We start from the raw sequence: 24,742 nt of genomic DNA, 5'->3' as shown, positions 1-24,742 counted from the left end.
CCCCTCACAAACTTTTACAGATGCACAATTGAGAGCATCCTGTGAGGCTGCATCACCGCCTGGTACAGCAACTGCACCACCCACAACCGCAGGGCTCTCCAGAGGGTGGTGCGGTCTGCACAACGCATCACCTGATGCAAACTACCTGCCCTTCATGACAATTTAAATTTTACCTTTATTTTACTAGGCAAGTCAGTTAAGAACAAATTCAGATTTTTACCTCGTCAGCTCAGGGATTAGATCTTGCAACCTTTCGGTTACTAGTCCAACGCTCTAACCACTAGGCTACCTGCCGCTACAGTACCTGATGTCACAGGAAGACCAAAAAGCCATATCTCAGACTGGCCAATAAAAAGAAAAGATTAAGATGGGCAAAATAACACAAACACTGGACAGAGATATGGCTTTTTCTTTGCAACTCTGCCTAGAATGCCAGCATCCCGGGGTCGCCTCTTCACTGTTGACATTGAGACTGGTGTTTTGTGGGTAATATTTAATGAAGCTGCCAGTTGAGGACTTGTGAGGCATTTGTTTCTCAAACTAAACACTCTAATGCACTTGTCCTCTTGCTCAGTTGTGTACCGGGGCCTCCCACTCCTCTTTCTATTAGAGACAGTTTGCACTGTTCTGTGAAGAGAGTAGTACGCAGGGTTGTACGAGATCTTTAGTTTCTTGACAATTTCTTGCATTGAATAGCCTTCATTTCTCAGAGCACGAACAGACTGACGAGTTTCAGAAGAAAGATCTTAGTTTCTGGCCATTTTGAGCCTGTAATCGAACCCACAAATGCTGACGCTCCAGATACTCAACTAGTCTAAAGGCGGCCAGTTTAATTGCTTCTTCAATCAGCACAACAGTTTTCGGCTGTGCTAACATAATTACAAAAGGGTTTTCTAATGATCAATCAGCCTTTTAAAACGCTAAACTTGGATTAGCTTACACAACGTGCTATTGGAACACAGGAGTGATGGTTGCTGATAATGAGCCTCTACGCCTCTGTAGATATACCATTAAAAATCTGCCATTTCCAGCTACAATAGTCATTTACAACATTAACAATGTCTACACTGTATTTCTGATCAATTTGATGTTATTTTAAATGGACAAAAAAGTGTCTTTCTTTCAAAAACAAGGACATTTCTAAGTGACCCCAAACTTTTGAACGGTAGTGTATAGCCAGCCTAACATCTTTCTCTGTTTTACTCCTGGCCATGTTCTATGTGCGCTGCATAACAGGATGTGGTAATAGACCGTTTTTCTCTCCTATATATAAATGTAATGGGTTCTCAGGGAGGTGTGTGCCGAGACTAGACGGGACTGGAGACTAATGCTCTCCATTCATCTCCTCCGCTGAGGCTGCATGCTTACTGTCCTCCCATTACTACTGCCTTCCTTTAGAAGGATAAATTGTTTCTCTTCACTGGCCACTGTACAGTACCACCTCTTCTCCTCCTCCCATCGTCACTCATTTCCTCTAAATGGGAAAGAGAGCGAGAGAAAGAGATCTACCAAACATTGGAAAGAGACCACCTTAGCTGAATAGTTAACCAGTGTAAAATACCCCAAACAAATAAAAACCTTAACCAAATACAGAATTAGTGATCATAGCCTGGCAATTGAAACCGGACACCATCAAAAGACATGGTTGGCCAGAGAGGACAGACTCATCACTTTGGGTCAGGAGAGATAGAAGTGAAGTGAAGAACAATTTCTAATCACCTGGCCCAAATATACATGAAGTAAAGTTTCCTTCTTCGCAAATTCAAAATGAAAAGTTCTACATACACAAAACAATCAAACAATGATAAACGTTGTATACTTTTGGGGGAAATTCCACAAGGAAGGAAACAAAGTGTACTATTTTCTCCATATATTATAAGTAAGGCAATAGAAGTGCCAGCAGTCATTTTACATTTTATTTGTTGAATTACATTCTAAACGTTGACCATTATTACATTTCTGTACTGGATATTTATTTGCGATATATACAGTACCAGTCAAAAGTTGACAAACCTACTAATTCCAGGGTATTTCTTTATTTTTACTATTTTAATAGTGAAGACAAAACTATGAAATAACACATATGGAATCATGTACTAACCAAAAAAAGAGATTCTTCAAAGTGGCCACCCTTTGCCTTGATGACAATCTATATGCGACTGCTCTCAGCTGAACAACAGCCTATCGACTAAATATTCCACCAGTCAAATAAAATGGGGTCAGCCCTAATATAATACATACATATATAGTATACACTCAAGGACATTCAGAGACTTGTCCCGAAGCCACTCCTGCGTTGTCTTGGCTGTGTGCTTAGGGTAGTTGTCCTGTAGGAAGGTGAACCTTCGCCCCCAGTCTGAGGTACTTAGCGCTCTGGAGCAGATTTTCATCAAGGACCTCTCTGTACTTTTCTCCAATCATCTTTCCCTCGATCCTGACTAATCTCCCAGTCCCCGCCGCTGAAAAACATCCCCAAGCATCATGCTGCCACCACCATGCTTCACCGTAGGGATGGTGCCCAGTTTCCTCCAGACATGACGCTTGGCATTCAGGCCAAAGAGTTCAATCTTGGTTTCATCAGACCAGAGGTCAGAGTCTTTAGGTGCCTTTTGGCAAATTCCAAGCAGGCTGTCATGTACCTTTTACTGAGGAGTGGCTTCCGTCTGGCCACTCTACCATAAAGGCCTGATGGAAGGCTCTCCCATCTCCACAGAGGAACTCTGGAGCTCTGATTGAGTGACCACAGGGTTCTTGGTCACCTCCCTGACCAAGGCCCTTCTCCCCTGATTGCTCAGGTTGGCCGAGCGGCCAGCTCTAGGAAGAGTCTTGGTGGTTCCAAACTTCATCCATCTAAGAATGATGGAGGCTAATGTGTTCTTGGAGACCTTCAATGCTGAAGACATTTTTTGGTTCCCTTCGCCGGATCTGTGCCTCGACACAATCCTGTCTCGGAGCTCTGACATGCACCGTCAACTGTGGGATCTTATATAGACAGGTGTGTGCCTTTCCAAATCATGTCCAATCAATTGACTTTACCGCAGGTGGACTCCAATCAAGTTGTAGAAACATCAAGGATGATGGAAACAGGATGCACCTGAGTGCAGTTTTGAGTCTCATAGCAAAGGGTCTGAATACTTATGTAAAAACACAAATTTTTTAAAATCTTTTTCGCTTTGTCATTATGGGGCATTGTGTGTAGGTTGAATAATAATTTAATCCATTTTAGAATAAGGCTGTAACGTAACGAAATGTGGAAAAAGTCAAGGGGTCTGAATACTTTCCGAATGTACTGTATATTCAAAAAAAACAATAAACGCAACATGCAACAATTAACAATTTTACTGAGTTACAGTTCATAGAAGGAAATCAGTCAATTGAAATAAATAAATTAGGCCTAATCTATTGATTAGGCAGGGGCGCAGCCATGGGTGGGCATAGGCCCACCCACTGGGGAGCCAGGCCCACACACAGGGGAGCCAGGCCCAGTCAATCATAATTTGTTTTTCCCCACAAAGGGCTTTATTATAGAAAGAAATACTCAATTTCATCAGCGGTCCGGGTGGCTGATCTCAGACAATCCCGCAGGTGAAGAAGCCGGATGTGGAGGTCCTAGGCTAGCATGGTTACACGTGGTCTGCGGTTATGAGGCCGGTTGGACGTAATGCCAAATTCTCTAAAACGACATTGGAGGTGGCTTATGGTAGAGAAATGAACATTAAATTATCTGGCAACAGCTATGGTGGACATTCCTGTCGTCAGCATGCTAATTCCACGCTCCCTCAAAAGTGGAGACTTCTGTGGCATTGTGTTGTGTGACAAAACTGCACATTTTAGAGGGGCCTTTTATTGTCCCCATTACAAGGTGCACTTGTGTAACGAGCATGTTGTTTAATCAGCTTCTTGATATGACACCCTTGTCAGGTGGATGGATTATCTTGGCAAAGGAGAAATGCTCCCTAACAGGGATGTAAACAAAATTGTGCACACATTGAGAGAAATAAGCTTTTAGTGTGTATGGAACACTTCTGTGACCTATTATTTCAGCTCATGTAACAGGGGACTGACAATTTACATGTTGTGTTTTATATTTTTGGTTCAGGATAGAAAGATGGAGAATAGATAGATGGAGATGAGGAGGCAGAGAGAGATTAGTCAGCAATAGTAAATATATAGTTAGAGGATGCAACATTGTATCTGTCCCATTATGGCATCTGTGAGAGCATGGCCAGCGCCATTGAGGCCATCTCAATGTCATTCTTTTCTTCTACGAGTTGGTAAACAAACGCACACTTCTCTCTTTAATACATCCCCCCCCCCCCTCTGGAAAGCGTCCTAAAGAGCGATGGGTCTGGCCTCCCACCAGAGCCATTACACGCAGCGCTACAACATCTCCTCAATGACACCAGATGGCTGGGAACAATTGGACCATCAAAACGCCGGCCAAGGCCAGACGACCGGCTCACTCAATTACCACCACGCATCAGACGTAGAGGCAGTGCTGGCATGTCTTTGAGATGCCCCTTTAATGTTCACTTGAGTGTAAAGGAGCAGCGTTCAGGGGGCACACGAGGCCCACAGTAAAGTGTGTTCTCTCTCTCTCTCACACAGGCCCACTGACTTAACAAGAGCAGCGTTGACAGAACAGGAGAGGAGTTTCATTAATCCCCTTTAGAGACACATTGGTGCTGCTTATGAAATGACGCAGGAAAACTGGCCCTTGCCAAGTGTAATGTGTGATATTTCAGAGCTATTGAATGGAGTGTTCAGCTTGTACAGGCCAAATGGCTGCATGTTGCTACAGTACTGTAAAGCAATGAAGTCTCCATGGACTGGTTATGCTATAGCTATAGCAGCACTGACCCTTCTCATTCCCACCCAACTCCATGTCTCAAATGACAACCTATTCCCTATTTAGTGCACTAGGGCCCATCAGATTAGAGATCATCAACTAGATTTAGCCACGGGACAATTTTATCTTGAGTGGATGGGCGGGGTGCCGGAACATAATTACAAGTAATTATAGACTGCAACTTGACAGCAAGACCCCAAACATTTAGAGAAGGACCTGCATAAACTTTTTCACATTTTCTGGCTGGTGCTCGCGTCGCCTTCATTGTTGTTTTCATTACTACATGATAATAACTTTGGACATGGGTGAGTTTCTATCAAAAGTAAGTGCTCACTGTATGTATGGAGCATAATATATGTGTGTATTCCCAAAGTGGGTGGGGTTATATCATGCCTGGTTGGCCCTGTCCGGGGATACTGTCGGACGGGGCCACAGTGTCTCCTGACCCCTCCTGTCTCAGCCTCCAATATTTGTGCTGCAGTAGTTTATGTGTCGGGGGGCTAGGGTCAGTCTGTTATATCTGGAGACTTTCTCCTGTCTTATCCGGTGTCCTGTGTGAATTTAAGTATGCTCTCTCTAATTCTCTCTCTCTTTCTTTCTTTCGGAGAACCTGAACTCTAGGACCATGCCTCAGGACTACCTGGCCTGATGACTCCTTGCTGTCCCCAGTCCACCTGGCCGTGCTGCTGCTCCAGTTTCAACTGTTCTGCCTGCCCCAGTTTTTAACTCTCTAGAGACAGCAGGAGCGGTAGAGATACTCTGAATGATTGGCTATGAAAAGCCAACTGACATTTACTCCTGCGGTGCTCACCTGTTGCATCCTCGACAACCACTGTGATTATTATTTGACCCTGCTCGTTATCTTTGAACATCTTGGCCATGTTCTGTTATAATCTCCACCCGGCACAGCCAGAAGAGGACTGGCCACCCCTCATAGCCTGGTTCCTCTCTAGGTTTCTTCCTAGGTTCTGGCCTTTCTAGGGAGTTTTCCTAGCCACTGTGCTTCTACACCTGCATTGCTTGCTGTTTGGGGTTTTAGGCTGGGTTTCTGTACAGCACTTTGAGATATCAGCTGATGTAATAAGGGCTTTATAAATAAATTTGAATTTGATTGATAACCGCAGACGCGCAAGGTAACGTCACTAATTTCATAGCCTTTATGATGTTATACTCAATCGTGCTTATGTAGCTAGCTACATTCTTCTATTAGCGCTGTAAAACAATGCTAATTGCATCAGAGAGGTATTAGCTTGTGTTGTCTTTTGAAGCTACCGTGGCCTTATGTTTTCATTTGGCCTGTTTAGCATAGCTCTGCCCTGCCCCCTTGTGGAGCTCAACAGTTACGGTTTCTTACTGTTATATAACTCATATTTGTGATTTTGTCCATGCAATTTGTTATTTTTATAGCAGTGTTATTATGTTACTTGCTATATCGTATTCTAATAACTCCTCTTTATTCTGTACTTTCAGAAACCAGACACAACAGTATTGAACATTACTTGCCAGTACCACAACTGGAGCTGGACATCTTTGGAGCTGAAGATTCAGGCCAGCGTGTATGCCAACGTACACTCCTTAACAGTTTTACTGGACGAAAACACACAGGACTATATGGAATTGTCGTCCATTTTATTGAAGTATTGGTGGTGGTTGAACAACAAAAACGTGTTTTACTAAAGGAAAAATAAACAGCAAGAAAAGACTGGCAACTAACCCATATTTCCTATTCATGCAGTGACTGAACAACAACTGCATTTCCACCCCCCACCTCTAAAGGCACAGTATCATAGTATCATGGCAGATCACCGGTCAAGTCCCCTGTCAGGTCAGTCAGTCAGTAATTGCTGCAGATGTGCTCAATAGTACTTGAGCATATGGTACTTCCCAAAGCATGGCGAAACACTTAGGTGTGTCATAAACTAAACACATGTGCTTTGTCAACCTCCTCTGCTTCCTTCTTCCGGTGCCAGACCGGCAGACTATGCAGTGCCTCCGTGTGCGACGACCTTGAGCAGCAGTTTGATGGACTTTGCAGGGGAAATTCCGTGCAGTGAGGCGTAGGGGGTTGTCTGCAGCAGGACGGTCCCCAGTGGATGGACGGTCCCCAGTGGATGGACGGTCCCCAGTGGATGGACGCCAAGCGGTGTGGTGCTCCTCCAGCAGCTCTCTCATGAGGCTTTTGGTGGGTAATTACTTTACCTATGAGGGAGTGGGGAGGTGGGTGAGATATTGCCACTATAATTGCATAATGGAACTGTATGTGATTTGTATGTGAACTGTATGTCCAATTACAAAAAATACCTTGTTCAGTAATCATCTCACCTGTTAATTGGCGGTGAACTATGTGGCCATTGAGGGCAGCAGTGTCGATCAGATGGAAAAATATCTTATATCACTTGGTAGTTTTCCCGAGCGCTTTCCACAAAGTTGTTTATCATGTCCGCCTTATCCACTGCCCCCATTTTGACCTTATAGTCAAGCACACAGTCTGGTTTGATCTCTCTCTCCTGTCAGGTGGTCCACCTTCCCTGTGGCCGACATGGTTGCTGTATGGACAGTGGAGAGGACATGGACGTCTCGTTTGTCATGCCACTTTACTGCCAGCCGTTCTTCTTGAACTCCACCTCCCCTCTCTGCATCCGAATGCCGGCATCCCCTTCCTGTTCGACAGGCCCCTGTGCTGTTGGAGAGCAGATGCTGGAAGAGTGTGGGACTGCTGTACCAATTGTTCACATACAAAGTGTGTCCCTTGCCGAGATGAGGAGCCAGCGTGGTCATCACCACGGACCCAGACACGCCAAGCCCCTCATAACGTTAGATGTCAGTGGTGGACCCTGTGTAAACTATAATGTCCTGGGCAAATCCTGTCTTCACGTCACACATGACAAAGAACTTGACCCCAAACCTGTGCCTTTTGGAGGGAATATATTGACGGAACGCCAGCCTACCTTTCCATAACATCAGGGACTCATCAATGCATAGGTCCTTGTATGGCACAAAGACCCCACAAATTGCTGATATCAGCCTGATAAGAACATTTCTTATTTTGTGTAACGGGTCATTTAGGTCAGCAGTAGCATTGTTGACGAAATGCAGGCATCGCAGCAGAACTAGGAAGCGGTCTTGGGAAAAGAAGGTGGCAAAGAAGGGAGCTGCAAACATAGAATCTGTGTTCCAGTATTTTCTTAGGGAGTTCTTTACTATTCCCATGACAACGACTGTCACCAGGAAGGTATACATTTTACTAATTGTGGTTGTCACCCATTTAGCGAGTTTCCCCCTCACTCCTGGCTCTCTCTTCTCCTGTAGCTCCAAGGCATAGCGATTGGTCTCCTCTACTATGTCTCCCACCAGCTCCTCTGTCAGAAACAGCTTGAAGCCCTCTGCCTCAGAGGGAAATGGGAAGGGGCTTTGCACTCCAGACTGGGACTCAAAGCAAACAGTAGGGCCAGGAGGGGTGAAATAGCTGGTGGCCTTCCAGCTACCACAGACCTCCTGTACTTCATCCACTGTCGGTCTGCAACCACCACCTTCAAAAGGGACCGGGCACTTCATCAGTGGACAAGTGGTCCTCAGATTCAGGGTTCTCAATGGCTACAACGTTGGTGGGCAGCTCCTCACTGTCAGAATCTGATTCCTGACTTTCATACTCAGACTAATTGTCAGAATTTAAAAAAACTCCAGAATTTCCATATTTGTCTCCTTTTGAAAGACATTGCTAATGCTACAGTTTAGCTCACTAGCTACAGACATAAACAACAACACTGAATGGCTCAGAGTGAGAGGTTACGTGACTGACTGCCGGCACGCATCACTTGTATCAATAAATCATTATCAGAAAATGTTTTGTGCGGTAATTATTTATTTATTCTTATCTAGGTGGGTGAGGACAGTGTGGAGAGCAATTGCGATTGCGTATTCTATGGATATGTTGGGGCGGTATGCAAATTGGAGTGGGTCAAGGGTGTCTGGGATTGTGGAGTTAATGTGTGCCATAACCAGCCTCTCAAAGCACTTCATGATTACAGAAGTGGGGGCTACAGGACGGCAGTCATTGTGTCACGAAGCCTTAAGAGTTCTTAGGGACAGGAATGATTGTGTTCATCTTAAAACATGTGGGGATTACAGACTGGGACCAGGAGAGGTTGAAAATTACTGTGAATATGCCAGCCAGCTGTTCTGCGCATGCTCTCAGAACGAGCCCGTGGACATTGAAGATAGCGCCGGAAGGGATGGCTGTCGTCTTATCGGCTCTTAACCAACCATGCTATTTTCTTTTCAGGGTGCCTTGTGAGTGGCTAATCTGCCTTTGCATTCCGTCCTGTTAGCTAATAAAAGGGACGAACTAAAAGCACGTATATCCTATCAACGGGACATTAAAAACTGTAATATCTTATGTTTCACCGAGTCCTGGCTGAACGGCGACATTAAGAACATACAGCTGGCGGGTTATACACTATCGGCAGGATAGAACCACAGCCTCTGGTAAGACACGGGGCGGGGGCCTATGCATACATGTAAACAGCAGCTGGTCTCTAGGTTTTGCTCGTCTGAGGTAGAGTATCTCATGATAAGCTGTAGACCACACTGCCCACCTAGAGTTTCCATCTGTATTTTTCGTAGCTGTCTACATACCATCACAGACCGATGCTAGCACTGAAACCGCACACAATGAGCTGTATAGCACCATAAGCAAACAGGAAAACGCTCATCCAGGAGGCGACGCTCCTAGTGTCTGGGGACTTTAATGCAGGGAAACTTAAATCAGTTTCACCTAATTTCTATCAGCATGTTAAATGTGCAACCAGAAAAAAATTCTAGACCACCTTTACTCTACACACAGAGACGCGTACAAAGCTCTCTCTCCATTTGGCAAATCTGACCATAATTCTATCCTACTGATTCCTGCTAACAAGCAAAAACTAAAGCAGGAAGCACCAGTGACTCGGTCTATAAAAAAGTGGTCAGATGAAGCATATACTAAACTACAGGACTGTTTTGCTAGCACAGACTGTAATATGTTCCGGGATTCCTCCGATGGCATTGAGGAGTACACCACATCAGTCACTGGCTTCATCAATAAGTTCATCGATGACGTCGTCCCCACAGTGACTGCACATACATACCCCAACCAGAAGACATGGATTACAGGCAACATTCGCACTGAGCTAAAAGGTAGAGCTGCCGCTTTCAAGGAGCGGGACTCTAACCCAGAAACTTATAAGAAATCCCGCTATGCCCTCTGACGAACCATCAAACAGGCAAAGCGTCAATACAGGACTAAGATCGAATTGTACTACACCGGCTCCGACGCTCGTTGGAGGTGGTAGGGGATGCAAACTATTACAGACTACAAAGGGAAGCAAAACCGAGAGCTGCCCAGTGACACAAGCCTACCAGACGAGCTAAATAACATCTATGCTCGCTTCGAGGCAAGTAACACTGAAACATACATGAGAGAATCAGCTGTTTCGGACGACTGTGTGATCACGCTCTCCTCAGTCGATGTGACTAAGACATTTAAACAGGTCAACATTCACAAGGCTGCAGGGCCATACGGATTACCAGGACATGTACTCCGAGCATGCACTGACCAACTGGCAAATGTCTTCACTGACATTTTCAACCTCTCCCTGTCCGAGTCTGTAATACCAACATGTTTCAAGCAGACCCTAATAGTCCCTGTGCCCAAGAACACTAAGGTAACTTGCCTAAATGACTACCGACCTATAGTACTAATAATAATAACTAATAATTTAAAAGGCTGGTCATGGCTCACATTAACACCATTATCCCAGAAACCCTAGACCCACTCCAATTTGCATACCGCACCAACAGATCCACAGACGATGCAACTCTCTATTGCACTCGACACTACCCTTTCACACCTGGACAAAAGGAACACCTACGTGAGAATGCTGTTCATTGATTACAGCTCAGCGTTCAACACCATAGTGCCCTCAAAGATCATCACTTAGCCAAGGACCCTGGGACTAAACACCACCCTCTGCAACTGGATCCTGGACTTCCTGATGGGCCACCGCTGGGTGGTAAGGGTAGGTAACATCACATTCGCCACGCTGATCCTCAACACGGAGGCCCCTCAGGGTAGCATGTTATGTCCCCTCCTGTACTCCCTGGTTAGTGTGAGGGGATGAAACGGTTACCGGATTCACGATAAACCACAGTAAAATTCCTGACAGTTAATATTCGTTTCAAATTTTAATTACCATTAAAACAATGTTTGATTACCGTGGTTTGAAAAACTTACGGTAAATACTGCCCAGCATCAACCAAAGTTAGCAACAGTCTGACGCAGGCTCAGCATGCAACCTGGGTTTTGTTTTGTGTGAAAACATGGCGGAAGGCAGTGACCGCAATCGGGAGATTTTTCAGCCTTCCAAGAGGACCAAATCTGAAGTGTGGTCATATTTGTTGTTTTTTCAAGAGTGCTGAGGGAAACTTAACTGAAGATGGTCCCACTGGCTGCAGAACATGCAACAACAACAAAAAAAAGTCACTGCGAAAGGGGGCAACACTTCAAATCTCAAGTCATCTTCGTGACCACCACCCACTACTTTATAGTGAGTTAACTTTTAGCACAATGCATGATGTGGGGACTTCGGGATGGGGGAAAATGTCATGGTTTGTCTAACTTCCTAATAGCTTGTCAAATATGTAAACTGAACCTTTCAGTGTTCCCTACTCTTGTAAAAACACTACACGTTGTTCTGCTGCTGTATGCGTTGTGTGTCTGCAGACTCTATTCACCCATTGCACACGATAACACGTTATGTAGTTTAGTCACCCAACCAACATATATATATTTTTTTGAATTTTTACCCACTTTTCTCCCCAATTTCGTAGTATCCAATTGCTAGTAATTACTATCTTGTCTCATCGCTACAACTCCCGTACGGGCTCGGGAGAGACGAAGGTCGAAAGCCATGTGTCCTCCGAAACACAACCCAACCAAGCCCCACTGCTTCTTAACACAGCGCGCATCCAACCCGGAAGCCAGCCGCACCAATGTGTCGGAGGAAACACCGTGCACCTGGCGACCTGGTTAGCGTGCACTGTGCCCGGCCCGCCACAGGAGTCGCTAGTGCGCGATGAAACAAGGATATCCCTACCGGCCAAACCCTCCCTAACCCGGATGACGCTAGGCCAATTGTGCGTCGCCCCATGGACCTCCCGGTCGCGGCCGGCTGCAACAGAGCCTGGGCTCGAACCCAGAGTCTCTGGTGGCACAGCTAGCACTGCGATGCAGTGCTCTAGACCACTGCGCCGCAGTGCTCTAGACCACTGCGCCACCCGGGAGGCCCCAACCAACATATTTTGTTCGTTTAAAATCCGTCAGTCGTCGACTTGGTAGTAAAAGTGTTCCAACAGGAGAAACACTATAGACTCCTATACACGACTCCTGTATTTATGTCAATTTTTGGGCTCATTGCAATTACTATCACTGTCTTCTTAAGACTAATTTGTATTTATGTACAGTTGAAGTCGGAAGTTTACTTACAACTTTGCCAAATACATTTAAACTCAGTTTTTCACAATTCCTGACATTTAATCTTAGTAAGGATTCCCTGTCTTAGGTCAGTTAGGATCACCACTTTATTTTAAGAATGGTAAATGTGGGAATAATAGTAGAGAGAATGTTTAATTTCAGCTTTCATTTCTTTCATCACATTCCCAGTGGGTCAGAAGTTTACATACAATCAATTTGTATTTGGTAGCATTGCCTTTACATTGTTTAACTTGGGTCAAACATTTTGGGTAGCCTTCCACAAGCTTCCCACAATAAGTTGGGTGAATTTTGGCCCATTCCTCCTGACAGAGCTGGTGTAACTGAGTCAGGTTTGCTTGCACACGCTTTTTCAATTCTGCCCACAAATTTTCTATAGGATTGAGGTCAGGGCTTTGTGATGGCCACTCCAGTACCTTGACGTTGCTGTCCTTAAGCCATTTTAACCCTTATTTAACCAGGTAGGCCAGTTCAGAACAAGTTCTCATTTACAACTGCGACCTGGCCAAGATAAAGCAAAGCAGTGCGACAAAAACAACAGTTACACATAAACAATAACATAATAGAAAAAATGTTGTACAGTGTGTGCAAATGTAGAAGAGTAGGGAGTTAAGGCAATAAATAGGCCATAGAGGCGAAATAATTACAATTTAGCATTAACACTGGAGTGATAGATGTGCAGATGATGATGTGCAAGTAGAGATACTGGGGTGCAAAAGAGCAAGAAGATAAATAACAATATGGGAATGAGGTAGTTGAGTGTGCTATTTACAGATTGGCTGAGTACAGGTACAGTAAGTTGGGCATCGTGTCTTGGTGACGCAGAATTAAAAATCGCCGGCAACCAGAACAGCAGCCTCTGGATGTAGGTTTCCTTGCTTGTTTATAGCCTTGTACAGTCCATTAAGTGCCAGCCTGTTATTTTTCTTATCCTGAGGTGGAATATGTCTTGTGATGCAGTGTGATATGCTCCCTGCACTGCAGTGCTGGAATGTTGTTTGTTATATCATCATGCGATCGACTCCACAGAAGGGAGGACTGTTGCAGTGTGGGAAAAGTTTCCGGTGTTGTAGTGAGGGGACTGTTTCTGGTGTTGTGGGGGTAATGTTTCTAGTGCTGCTATAGCGTGAATGCCCTGTGTAGGGGGGGGGGTGCTATAGTGTGAACGCATCATGCAGTAGGGAATTGCCATAGTGTGATTACAGGGTGCAGTGGAAAAGTGTTTCTAAATCAGGCAGTAGTGTGGCCTCCCAGAGGGGTACTGTATTTGGTGGTGGTGGTGAGGTGCTCTGTGACACACCTGTTCTGCTGACACTCAGCAGGAGAAACAGGGAGAGCGCTGACCTTTCAGCTAGCAGTGTCTCACAGCCTGTCGGAGTGTGTATAGCTGTTATAAACAAACACACACACACACACACACACACACACACACACACACACACACACACACACACACACACACACACACACACACACACACACACACACACACACACACACACACACAAAAGAGGCTGCCTTACACAAGGTGCTCAGGGGCATAAGGGCTGTGCTCGACTCTCACTTTCAGCTTTCACATACTAACCGCCCGACTGGGGGGGGATTCTACCAGCCGCCAGACCACCTTACAACCCAATAACACTAAATTACTCACAACTATTTATATTCCGAATGATTGATATTCAATATTACAGATGAGGGGCTTGAGGCCATGGTGAATTTGATTCAGTTACTGGAAAGGGGAATCACAAGAAGAGATCACTAGCTGTGGCTGCGACACCTGGAATAGATCACTAACACAATTTTCTCATAGGAACGAATAAGTCATATTTCCAACTGCAACGACACACCCCCAAAAATATCAGCCCTTCTTCTTCACAGCAAATGTATGTCTGTGGCCTGAAACGATAGTGACTGAGTCAGAGCTTCGGGGCCCAGACCCCTTCATTGCTCTCCTCGAGATGTAGAGCAGTCTGCTGCTCATCCGTTCCTCCAGGAGGTGTCAGAGCAGATGATAACAGAGCAGAGCAGGCAGCTGGTGTCCTGGGATCCTCCTGGTTCACACTGACTGCAGACATCAGAGCGATAGCCTGACCTAGACATATACAGTTGAAGTCGGAAGTTTACATACACCTTAGCCAAATACATTTAAACTCAGTATTTCACAATTCCTGACATTTAATCCTAGTAAAAATTCCCTGTCTTAGGATCAGCACTTTATTTTAAGAATGTGAAATGTCAGAATAATAGTAGAGAGAATTATTTATTTCAGATTTGAATTCTTTCATCACATTCCCAGTGGGTCAGAAGTTTACATAAACTCAATTAGTATTCGGTAGCATTGCCTTTAAATTGTTTAACTTGGGTCAAACGTTTCAGGTAGCCTTCCACAAGCTTCCCACAATAAGTTGGGTGAATTTTGGCCCATTCCTCCTGACAGAACTGGTGTAACTGGTTTGTAGGCCTCCTTGCTTGCACACGTCTTTTCAGTTCTGCCCACAAATTTTCTATAGGATTGAGGTCAGGGCTTTGTGATGGCCACTCCAGTACCTTGACTTTGTTGTCCTTAAGCCATTTTGCCACAACGTTGGAAGTATGCTTGGGGTCATTGTCCATTTGGAAGACCCATTTGCGACCAAGCTTTAAACTTCCTGACTGATGTATTGAGATGTTGCTTCAATATATCCACATAATTTTCCTTCTCATGATGCCATCTATTGTGCACCAGTCCCTCCTGCAGCAAAGCACCCCCACAACATGATGCTGCCACCCCCGTGCTTCACGGTTGGGATGGTGTTCTTCGCCATACAAGCCTCCCCGTTTTTCCTCCAAACATAACGATGGTCATTATGGCCAAACAGTTCTATTTTTGCTTCATCAGACCAGAGGACATTTCTCTAAAAAGTACGATCTTTGTCCCCATGTGGAGTTGCAAACCGTAGTCTGGCTTTTTTATGGCGGTTTTGGAGCAGTGGCTTCTTCCTTGCTGAGCAGCCTTTCAGGTTATGTCAATATATGACTCGTTTTACTGTGGATATAGATACTTTTGTACCTGTTTGCTCCAGCTCCTTCACAAGGTCCTTTGCTGTTGTTCGGGGATATCCTCTAGGAGACAGAAGGCATCTCCTTCCTGAGCAGTATGACAGCTGCGTGATCCCATGGTGTTTATACTTGCGTACTATTGTTTGTACAGATGAACGTGGTACCTTCAGGCTTTTGAAAATTGCTCCCAAGGATGAACCAGACTTGTTGAGGTCTACCATTTTTTTCCGGAGGTCTTGGCTGATTTCTTTTGATGTCAAGCAAAGAGGCACTGAGTTTGAAGGTAGGCCTTGAAATACATCCACAGGTACACCTCCAATTGACTCCAATGATGTCACTTAGCCTATCAGAAGCTTCTAAAGCCATAACATCATTTTCTGGAATTTTCCAAGCTGTTTAAAGGCACAGTCAACGTAGTGTATGTAAACTTCTGACCCACTGGAATTGTGAAACAGTGAATTATAAGTGAAATAATCTGTCTGTAAACAATTGTTGGAAAAATGACTTGTGTCATGCACAAAGTAGATGTCCTAATCGACTTACCAAAACTATATTTTGTTAACAAGAAATTTGTGGAGTGGTTGAAAAACGAGTTCTAATGACTCCAACCTAAGTGTATGTAAACTTCCGACTTCAACTGTACATGACACCCAGCTAGCGGTCTGGCCGTCTGTCTCCCTGCTAGGAGAATGTACACATGAGAAGTCTCTTTCATGAGCATGCCCTAAATAGCTAGGCCTCCTTTCGGCACCAGTGTCAGACAGCAGGGATGGAGGGGGGGATGGGCTGCTGGGTGGTTCAGGTGTAACTCAGAATCATGTCTGGCATATAATATCACAAGACTTTGTAGTTCCAGCTGAGATCCATCCACTCATTGTAGATCAGAGCCCGTATCAATAAAGCCTCTCAGAGTAGGAGTGCTGATCTAGGATCAGGTCCCCACCTGTTAATAGTCTTGTTCATTATGATCTAAACTTAAAAAAAAAAAATGCACTCCTACTCTGAGACGCTTTGTGGATACAGGCCCAAGACTGGCGTGTCTAAAATAAATGCACAGTAGCGGCAAACTGACACTGGAACACTGTCAACTGACCCTCTCATAACCAAACATGTAACCCATATCTCAAACTGATCACATCGCCCGTATTATGTTCATGAACTAGCAGTCAGAAATGTTGATAGCTACTGTAGTAATAGAAGTATGTTGACAAGACAAAGGAGGCCTGAATCTATGAACCTGGCAGTCGGACAGCAATGCCAGAGGAGTGCTGATAGGGAGAGATTCTATATTGACTGAACCCTGGTGATTGATTTTCCTTTGTGTGTGAGAGGCCGAGAGAGCAGAGAGAGAGAGGGAGAGAGACCTGTTTGTGAGATTCCTCCCTCCCTGCCTGCCTGTCTGCCAGTGATTGCAATGTACTAGAGGGGTGTGTTTTCCCCTGCTCTCTCAGGAGACATTGACCGCAGGCCTCAGGAATCCACAGCTGCAGCTCCACAGCACCGCATTAAAGCAGCCAGCCAGCCCAGCTAATCTACCTCTAATCTGGATAGGGGGGGGGGTGGATACACAAGGCTAATTTACACCAACCCAGTGACACCCGGTCTGAGACAAAATGGCAGACGATTGGCGGGGGAGATAAGGATGTCTCAGTGTATTATGGAGCGACCGGGGGCCGTGAGAGAGAATGGGCTCAGGAGAGGAGAGGTCTACAATAACTCAGGCCAAATCCATGTTCTGATGAGGCAGCACTCTTGTACTTTGTACTGTGGGTAACTTTGCTGAGAGATTCCCAGACACCATCTAACAGCTTCAACCATGTCATGTCACTGGTCATATAACCGGACATATAGAACAGGCAAAGTGGGGGCAGTGTTTTTCCACCTCATGAAGGGGCGTGTGTGTTTATTAGGGCTGGGCGATATGGTCTAAAAATCAAAGTTTTCTAATTTATGAGCAATTCACAATACAGTGCATTCGGAAAGTGTTCAGACCACTTTACTATTTAAGCATTTTGTTACATTAGACGTATCCCCCCAAATCCTCAATCTACACACAATACCCCATTATGACAAAGCAAAAAGAGGTTTTTCAGAAATGTTTGCAAATGTATTAAAAAATAAAGAGGAATATCACATTTACATAAGTATTCAGACCCTTTACTCAGTACTTTGTTGAATGACCTTTGGCAAAGATTACAGCCTCGAGTCTTCTTGGGTATGCTTAGCACACCTGTATTTTGGGAGTACTCCCATTCTTCTCTGCAGATCCTCTCAAGCTCTGTCAGGTTGGATGGGGAGCATCGCTGCACAGCTATTTTCAGGTCTCTCCAGAGATGTTCAACCGGGTTCAAGTCCGGGCTCTGGCTGGGCCACTCAAGGACATTCAGAGACTTGTCCTGAAGCCACTCCTGCACTGTCTTGACTGTGTGATTAGGGTTGTTGTCCTGTTGGAAGGTGAACCTTCACCCCAGTCTGAAGTCTTGAGCAGGTTTTTAAAATCAAGGATCTCTCTGTACTTTGCCTTGATCCTGACAGTGCCTGCCGCTGAAAAACATACCCACAGCATGATACTGCCACCACCCTGTTTCACAGTAGGGATGGTGCCAGGTTTTCTCCAGACGTGACACTTGGCATTCAGGCCAAAGAGTTCAATCTTGGTTTCATCAGACCAGAGAATCTTGTTTCTCATAGTCAGAGTTTTTAGGTGCCTTTTGGCAAACTCCAAGCGGGCTGCCATGTGCCTTTTACTGAGGAGTGGCTTCTGTCTGGCCACTCTACCATAAAGGCCTGATTGGTGGAGTGCTGCAGAGATGGTTGTCCTTCTGGAAGGTTCTCCCATCTCCACAGAGGAGCTCTGGAGCTATGTCAGTGTGACCTTCAGGTTCTTGGTCATCTCCCTGACCAAAGCCCTTCTCCCCCGATTGCTCAGTTTGGACGGGTGGCCAGCTCTAAGAAGAGTCTTGGTGGTTCCAAACTTCTTCCATTTAAGAATGATGGCCACTGTGTTCTTGGGGACCTTCACTGCTGCAGAATTTTTTTTGTACCCTTCCCCAGATCTGTGCCTTGACACAATCCTGTCTTGGAGCTCAACGGACAATTCCTTCGACCTCATGGCTTGGTTTTTGCTCTAACATGCACTGTCAACTGTGGGACCTTATATAGACAGGTGTGTGCCTTTCCAAATCATGTCCAATCAATTTGATTTACCACAGGTGGACTCCAATCAAGTTGTAGAAACATCACAAGGATGATCAATGGAAACAGGATGGACCTGAGCTCATTTTCAATTCACATAGCAAAGGGTCTGAATACTTACAGTGCCAGTCAAAAGTTTGGACACATCTACTCATTCAAGGGTTTTTCTTTATTTTTAAATATTTTCAAAATTGTAAAATAATAGTGAAGACATCAACACTATAAAATAACATATATGGGATCATGTACAGTAGTAACCAAATGTGTTAAACAAATCAAACCATATTTTATATTTGAGATTCTTCAAAGAAGCCACCCTTTGCCTTGACAGCTTTGCACACTCTTGGCATTTGGTCAACCAACTTCACCTGGAATGCTTTTCCAATAGTCTTGAAGGAGTTCCCACATATGCTGTTCCCACAAACGGACAATAAAAATTAAAAACTTTATTCTTGAGACAGGCATTCTCTTTCTCCTCTCTATCCCTCTCTCCTTCCCTTTCTCTCTGGGCTCTGTGTTGGTGCATGGACTTAAAAGGTGAGCTCACCCTGTCTGCCGCTGTACAGATCAAACCACTCTCCCCTGCTGTCTCGATGGCTCAGATTCAAACCACTCCCAGAGCAGCGCCAAGGCAGGCACCACACAAACCTTTTAGCAGTGTGTTTGGTGAGAGACCAAAAAGATGAGTAGAGGGTGGGGAACCTGACTTCAAAGCAGAAGTCAAAGAGAAGGAGAGCAGGCTAATATGGACAAACACTAGGCTGACCTTAACCTTGATGGCTCATTCCATCTATTCTACAGTGTCTCAGCCTGCCGGCCAGCCTCTGGCTCTTTGCTGCAGTGTAACTTCAGAGCAGGACAGTTGGACTATCTTCATAGAGCTAATTGATTCTGTTCAACAGCCGGCTTCACAATCAGCAAGGCTGCAGGGGGACGAATGGATGTTTTGGTCTGTCTGTCTGTGTGTCTGGGCGGGATTAAAGAGACTATGTAATATTCCTCTCCACAGACCACAGACTGACAGCTTCAGCTGGTAGGGAAGTATATAGAAGCGGGGGCCTGCTGCCTCGCAAGCAGAGAAATTGGATGACAAAACTGACTTAAGCAAAACAGAGATGGAGACAACGTAATGGTGTGACGAGATAAGAGATAGAGAAAGGAAGGCCTCAAAAAGACTCAGGAAAGCCAACCGGCATACCACCCAGCCAGCTTTCCTCTGAAGTTAAACAGGATTGGGTCTGATCGAGAGACCACCCGTGAAGATACAGTAAGGTTGGAGAACAAGTAGGGGACGCTCTTTCCTCTGCTCTAAGGAGAGTCCAATGCCCCAGGGTAGTGACCGGGACCCTGCAGAGTCCTTAGGATGAGATGTTAAACCGAGGTCCTGTGGCCCCAAAGATCCCACGGCATTTCTCTCTCCAAAATGGACACCACGAATCAGCCAGGTGGGTTAAGCCGTCAGCATGCTTCAGCTAGCCGTACAAGTGTGCTTACATACTCCCTGAAAGGACCTTCACTTGAAAAACGAGAGAAAAAAGCAGCAATAGTACTGTTTGTCCATTTTGAGAAGCCATAGCCAGTATACACTTCCTCAAAATAGTCAGAAAAGTATGACACGGGTGGTGTGCAGAAAAAGAGGGCTGTGTGTGTGTGTGTGTGTTGAATCATCGTGACAGACGTAGAACAGATAGAGGGCTAGAGCTGATAGATGTGTCATGTCTGCTGTAGAGAGATGGCGTGTGTGTTTCATACTGTGAGGCAGTGTTATGCTGTAACAGTGAGGGGACAGTTGAAAGAGGGCAGGGGTCTATGGAATGTGTGACGTATCGTGTGGCAGTGTTACGATACAGGCTAACAAAGAGAGTGGGCAGAGACAGAGCTGATAAAGGAGTAGATATGTTTGGTGTGTGTCGTACCGTGTGGCAATGTTATGCTGGCCCCGTCGATGATGGCCTGGGCCAGTTCATGGTCGTTGCTCTCGAAGGCCTGGGCGGCGGCCCTGAGTGCGTCCCAGATCTCCTTGCGGCCCTCGAAGGCAGGCGCAGTGTCCCAGAACTCATCCCGCTTACTGCGCAGCTGGCCGTCCGTCATTGGATAGTCACTCTTCCATTTGGGCTTCTCTCTCTTCAAGGCCTGGTTACGCCCAAGAGCCACTGAGAAAGAAAGAGTTCTAAATTTGTTTGTGTATTCATTTCTTATGTACAGTTGAAGTCGGAAGTTTACATACACCTTAGCCAAATACATTTAAACTCAGTTTTTCACAATTTCTGACATTTAATTCTAGTAAAAATTCCCTGTCTTAGGTCAGTTAGGATCACCACTTTATTTTAAGAATGTGAAATGATTTATTTCAGCCGTTCTTTCATCACATTCCCAGTGGGTCAGAAGTTTACATACACTCAATTAGTATTTGGTAGCATTGCCTTTAAATTGTTTAACTTGGGTCAAACGTTTCAGGTAGCCTTCCACAAGCTTCCCACAATAAGTTGGGTGAATTTTGGCCCATTCCTTCTGACAGAGCTGGTGTAACTGAGTCACGTTTGTAGGCCTCCTACAAAAAAAAAAAAAAAAAGCATAAGCTTTTCAGTTCTGCCCACAAATGTTCTATAGGATTGAGGTCAGGGCTTTGTGATGGCCACTCCAGTACCTTGACTTTGTTGTCCTTAAGCCATTTTGCCACAACTTTGGAAGTATGCTTGGGGTCATTGTCCATTTGGAAGACCCATTTGCGACCAAGCTTTAAACTTCCTGACTGATGTATTGAGATGTTGCTTCAATATATCCACATCATTTTCCTTCTCATGATGCCATCTATTGTGTGAAGTGCACCAGTCCCTCCTGCAGCAAAGCACCCTCACAACATGATGCTGCCACCCCCGTGCTTCACGGTTGGGATGGTGTTCCTCGGCTTGCAAGCCTCCCCCGTTTTCCTCCAAACATAACGATGGTCATTATGGCCAAACAGTTCTATTTTTGTTTCATCAGACCAGAGGACATTTCTCCAAAAAGTATGATCTTTGTCCCCGTGTGCAGTTGCAAACCGTAGTCTGGCTTTTTTATGGCGGTTTTGGAGCAGTGGCTTCTTCCTTGCTGAGCAGCCTTTCAGGTTATGTCGATATAGGACTCGTTTTACTGTGGATATAGCTACTTCACCCCGTTTCCTCCAGCATCTTCATAAGGTCCTTTGCTGTTGTTCTGGGATTGATTTGCACTTTTCGAGAACGCGTCTCCTTCCTGAGCTGCGTGGTCCAATGGTGTTTATACTTGCGTACTATTGTTTGTACATCTGAACGTGGTACCTTCAGGCGTTTGGAATATGCTCCCAAGGATGAACCAGACTTGTGGAGGTCTACAATTTTTTTCTGAGGTCTTCGCTGATTTCTTTTGATTTTCCCATGATGTCAAGCAAAGAGGCAAAATACCTCCACAGGTACACCTCCAATTGACTCTAATGATGTCAATTAGCCTATCAGAAGCTTCTAAAGCCATGACATCATTTTCTGGAATTTCTCAAGCTGTTTAAAGGCTCAGTCAACTTGATGTATGTAAACTTCTGACCCAATAGAATTGTGATACAATGAATTATAAATGAAATAATGTCTGTAAACAATTGTTGGAAAATAAAAGATCCCAGAAACGTTCGATACGCACAAAAAGCGTATTTCTCTCAAATGTTTTTGCACAAATTTGTTCACATCCCTGTTAGTATTTCTCCTTTGCCAAGATAATCCATCCACCTGACAGTTGTGGGATATTATGAAGTTTATTAAACAGCATAATCATTACACAGGTGCACCTTGTGCCGAGGACAATAAAAGGCCACTAAAATGTGCAGTTTTGTCACACAACACAATGCCACAGATCTCAAGTTGAGGGAGCGTGCAATTGGCATGCTGACTGCAATAATTTCTACCAGCGCTGTTGCCAGAGAATTTAAATGTTAATTTCTCTACCATAAGCCGCCTCCAACGTCATTTTAGAGAATTTGGCTGTACGTCAAACCGGCCTCACAATCGCAGACCATATGTATGGCGTCGTGTGAGTGAGCGGTTTGCTGATGTAAACTTTGTGAACAGAGTGCCCCATGGTGGTGTTGGGGTTATGGTATGGGCAGGCATAAACTACAGACAACGAACACAACTGCATTATATCGATAGCAATTTGAACGCACTGAGATACCATGAGGCCATCATGAGGCCCACTGTCGTGCCATTCATCCACCGCCATCGGGGCGGCAGGTAGCCTAATAGATAGAGCGTTTGGCCAGTAACCGAAAGGTTGCTGGATAGAATCCCAGGGCGGACAAGGTAAAAATCTGTCGTTCTGCCCCTGAACAAGGCAGTTAACCCACTGTTCCCCGGTAGGCCGTCATTGTAAATAAGAATTTGTTCTTAACCGGAATTGCCTAGTTAAATAAAGGTTACGTACATTTTTTTTAAAAGCACCTCATGTTTCAGCATGATAATACACAGCCCCATGTCGCAAAGATCTGTACACAATTCCTGGAAAACAAAACTGTCCCAGATCATCCATGGCCTGCATGTCATCCATTGAGCATGTTTGCGATGCTCTGGATCGACGTGTACGACAGCGTGTTCTAGTTTTAGCCAATATCCAGCAACTTCGCGCAGCCATTGAAGAGGAGTGGGACAACATTCCACTGGCCACAATCAACAGCCTGATGAACTCTATGAGAAGGAGATGTGTCGCGCTGCATGAGGCAAATGGTGGTCTCACCAGATACTCACTGGTTTTTTGATCCACACCCCTACCTTTTTTGGTATCTGCGAAATCCATAGATTAGGGTCTAATGAATTTCTCAATTGACCGATTTCCTTATATAAACTGTAACTCAGTGAAATCTTTGAAATTGTTGCATGTTGCGTTTATATTTTTGTTCAGTATAGATACTCAATGTCCTTTAGGCTATAGGGAAATTCTACTTCCACCATTAAAATATAAAAACCGAACAGGTTCTCGGGAGGAATGATCATATGGTATTACCAGGTCCTTTCACTGAGCCAAATCAAAAAGGGAAACACCCACATTTGGTTAAAACTCAAATGCACAATCCTTAGTGACAATGATTTCTATATAGATGCAGTGTATGCTTCTCCCTCAGATTCCTCTTACTATGATGATCATGTCCAAAGAGAGAACAACCTGTTTCAAGCTGAGGGAAATGTGCTTTTGTGTAGATATTTGAATACTAAAACCGGTTCTGAACTTGAATGTGTAGACCCTGAGGGTTATAGACATATATTTGGACATCCCTCCATATACCCGTCCCATCACTAGTAATAGAAATGGCCCAGACCAGGTAGTGAACAAAAATGGAAAGGAGTTGGTGCATCTACAGTATGTCGAGCCTTAGTCACGTATTTTATTATCATAAGGGGAAAATGGATCTTTATCAAATAGAATACGTCACCAACCACAGGATAGAGACGTTCCGAGTATTTTGAGAAATCTGAAAGAGATTGAAGACCCCATTGATGGAAACCAGTTCTGAATGAAATGGAATAGTCTAAATGGAAAACAGAGGAATGACCTCGCCATTCAAAATGGCAACATTTGGAAGATTCATTTTGAAAGTCTCTATGGAATAATACCATCAGACGACCCCAAAAATATGCAAGAAAATCTCAGCTCCTTTGAACACACAATGAAAAACATCCAGAACACAATTGAACACCAAATTACACAGGCTGAATGGTCAAAGAAAATACAAAGCATGTGGTCCTGACAGCATCAGGAATGGAATGCTTAAACACAGTACTACTGAGCTGCAGGATGCCTTATTAAAACTATTCAACCTGGTGTTGGAGTGGCTGCTTCCCTGATATTTGGAACCAGGGGCTCGTAACCCACATGTATTTAAAAAAAGGTGACAAACTAGACCCTAATAACTATAGGATAATATGTTTCACTAGTAACACGGGGAAACTGTTCTGCTGTACTCTCAATAACCAAATACAGACCTTCCTTACACAACATAGTGCTCTCAGCAAACAAATTATTGGCTTTCTACCCAAACACAGAACAGACCACACACACAAAGCATGTTCAGAGAGGAAAAGAATTTGCATGTTTTGTTGATTTTAAGAATCTAGAATCGGCTTCCTATT

At 44.7% G+C, this 24,742-nt stretch overlaps 1 protein-coding gene across 1 annotated transcript in view; it reads right to left on the bottom strand.

The window, feature by feature from the left end:
- LOC139583683 (ubiquitin domain-containing protein 2) overlaps positions 1 to 24,742 on the bottom strand; it is a 77,735-nt gene that overhangs the window by 12,844 nt on the left and 40,149 nt on the right. Inside the window, exon 2 of the mRNA XM_071415021.1 lies at positions 20,531 to 20,767. Within this exon, the coding sequence (XP_071271122.1) occupies positions 20,531 to 20,767 (237 nt within the window). The remainder of the gene's footprint in view (positions 1 to 20,530; positions 20,768 to 24,742) is intronic.

This window comes from Salvelinus alpinus, chromosome 1 (assembly GCF_045679555.1).
Source record: "Salvelinus alpinus chromosome 1, SLU_Salpinus.1, whole genome shotgun sequence".
Classification (NCBI taxonomy): Eukaryota; Metazoa; Chordata; class Actinopteri; order Salmoniformes; family Salmonidae; genus Salvelinus; species Salvelinus alpinus.
This window is presented reverse-complemented; position numbering and strand designations above follow the sequence as displayed.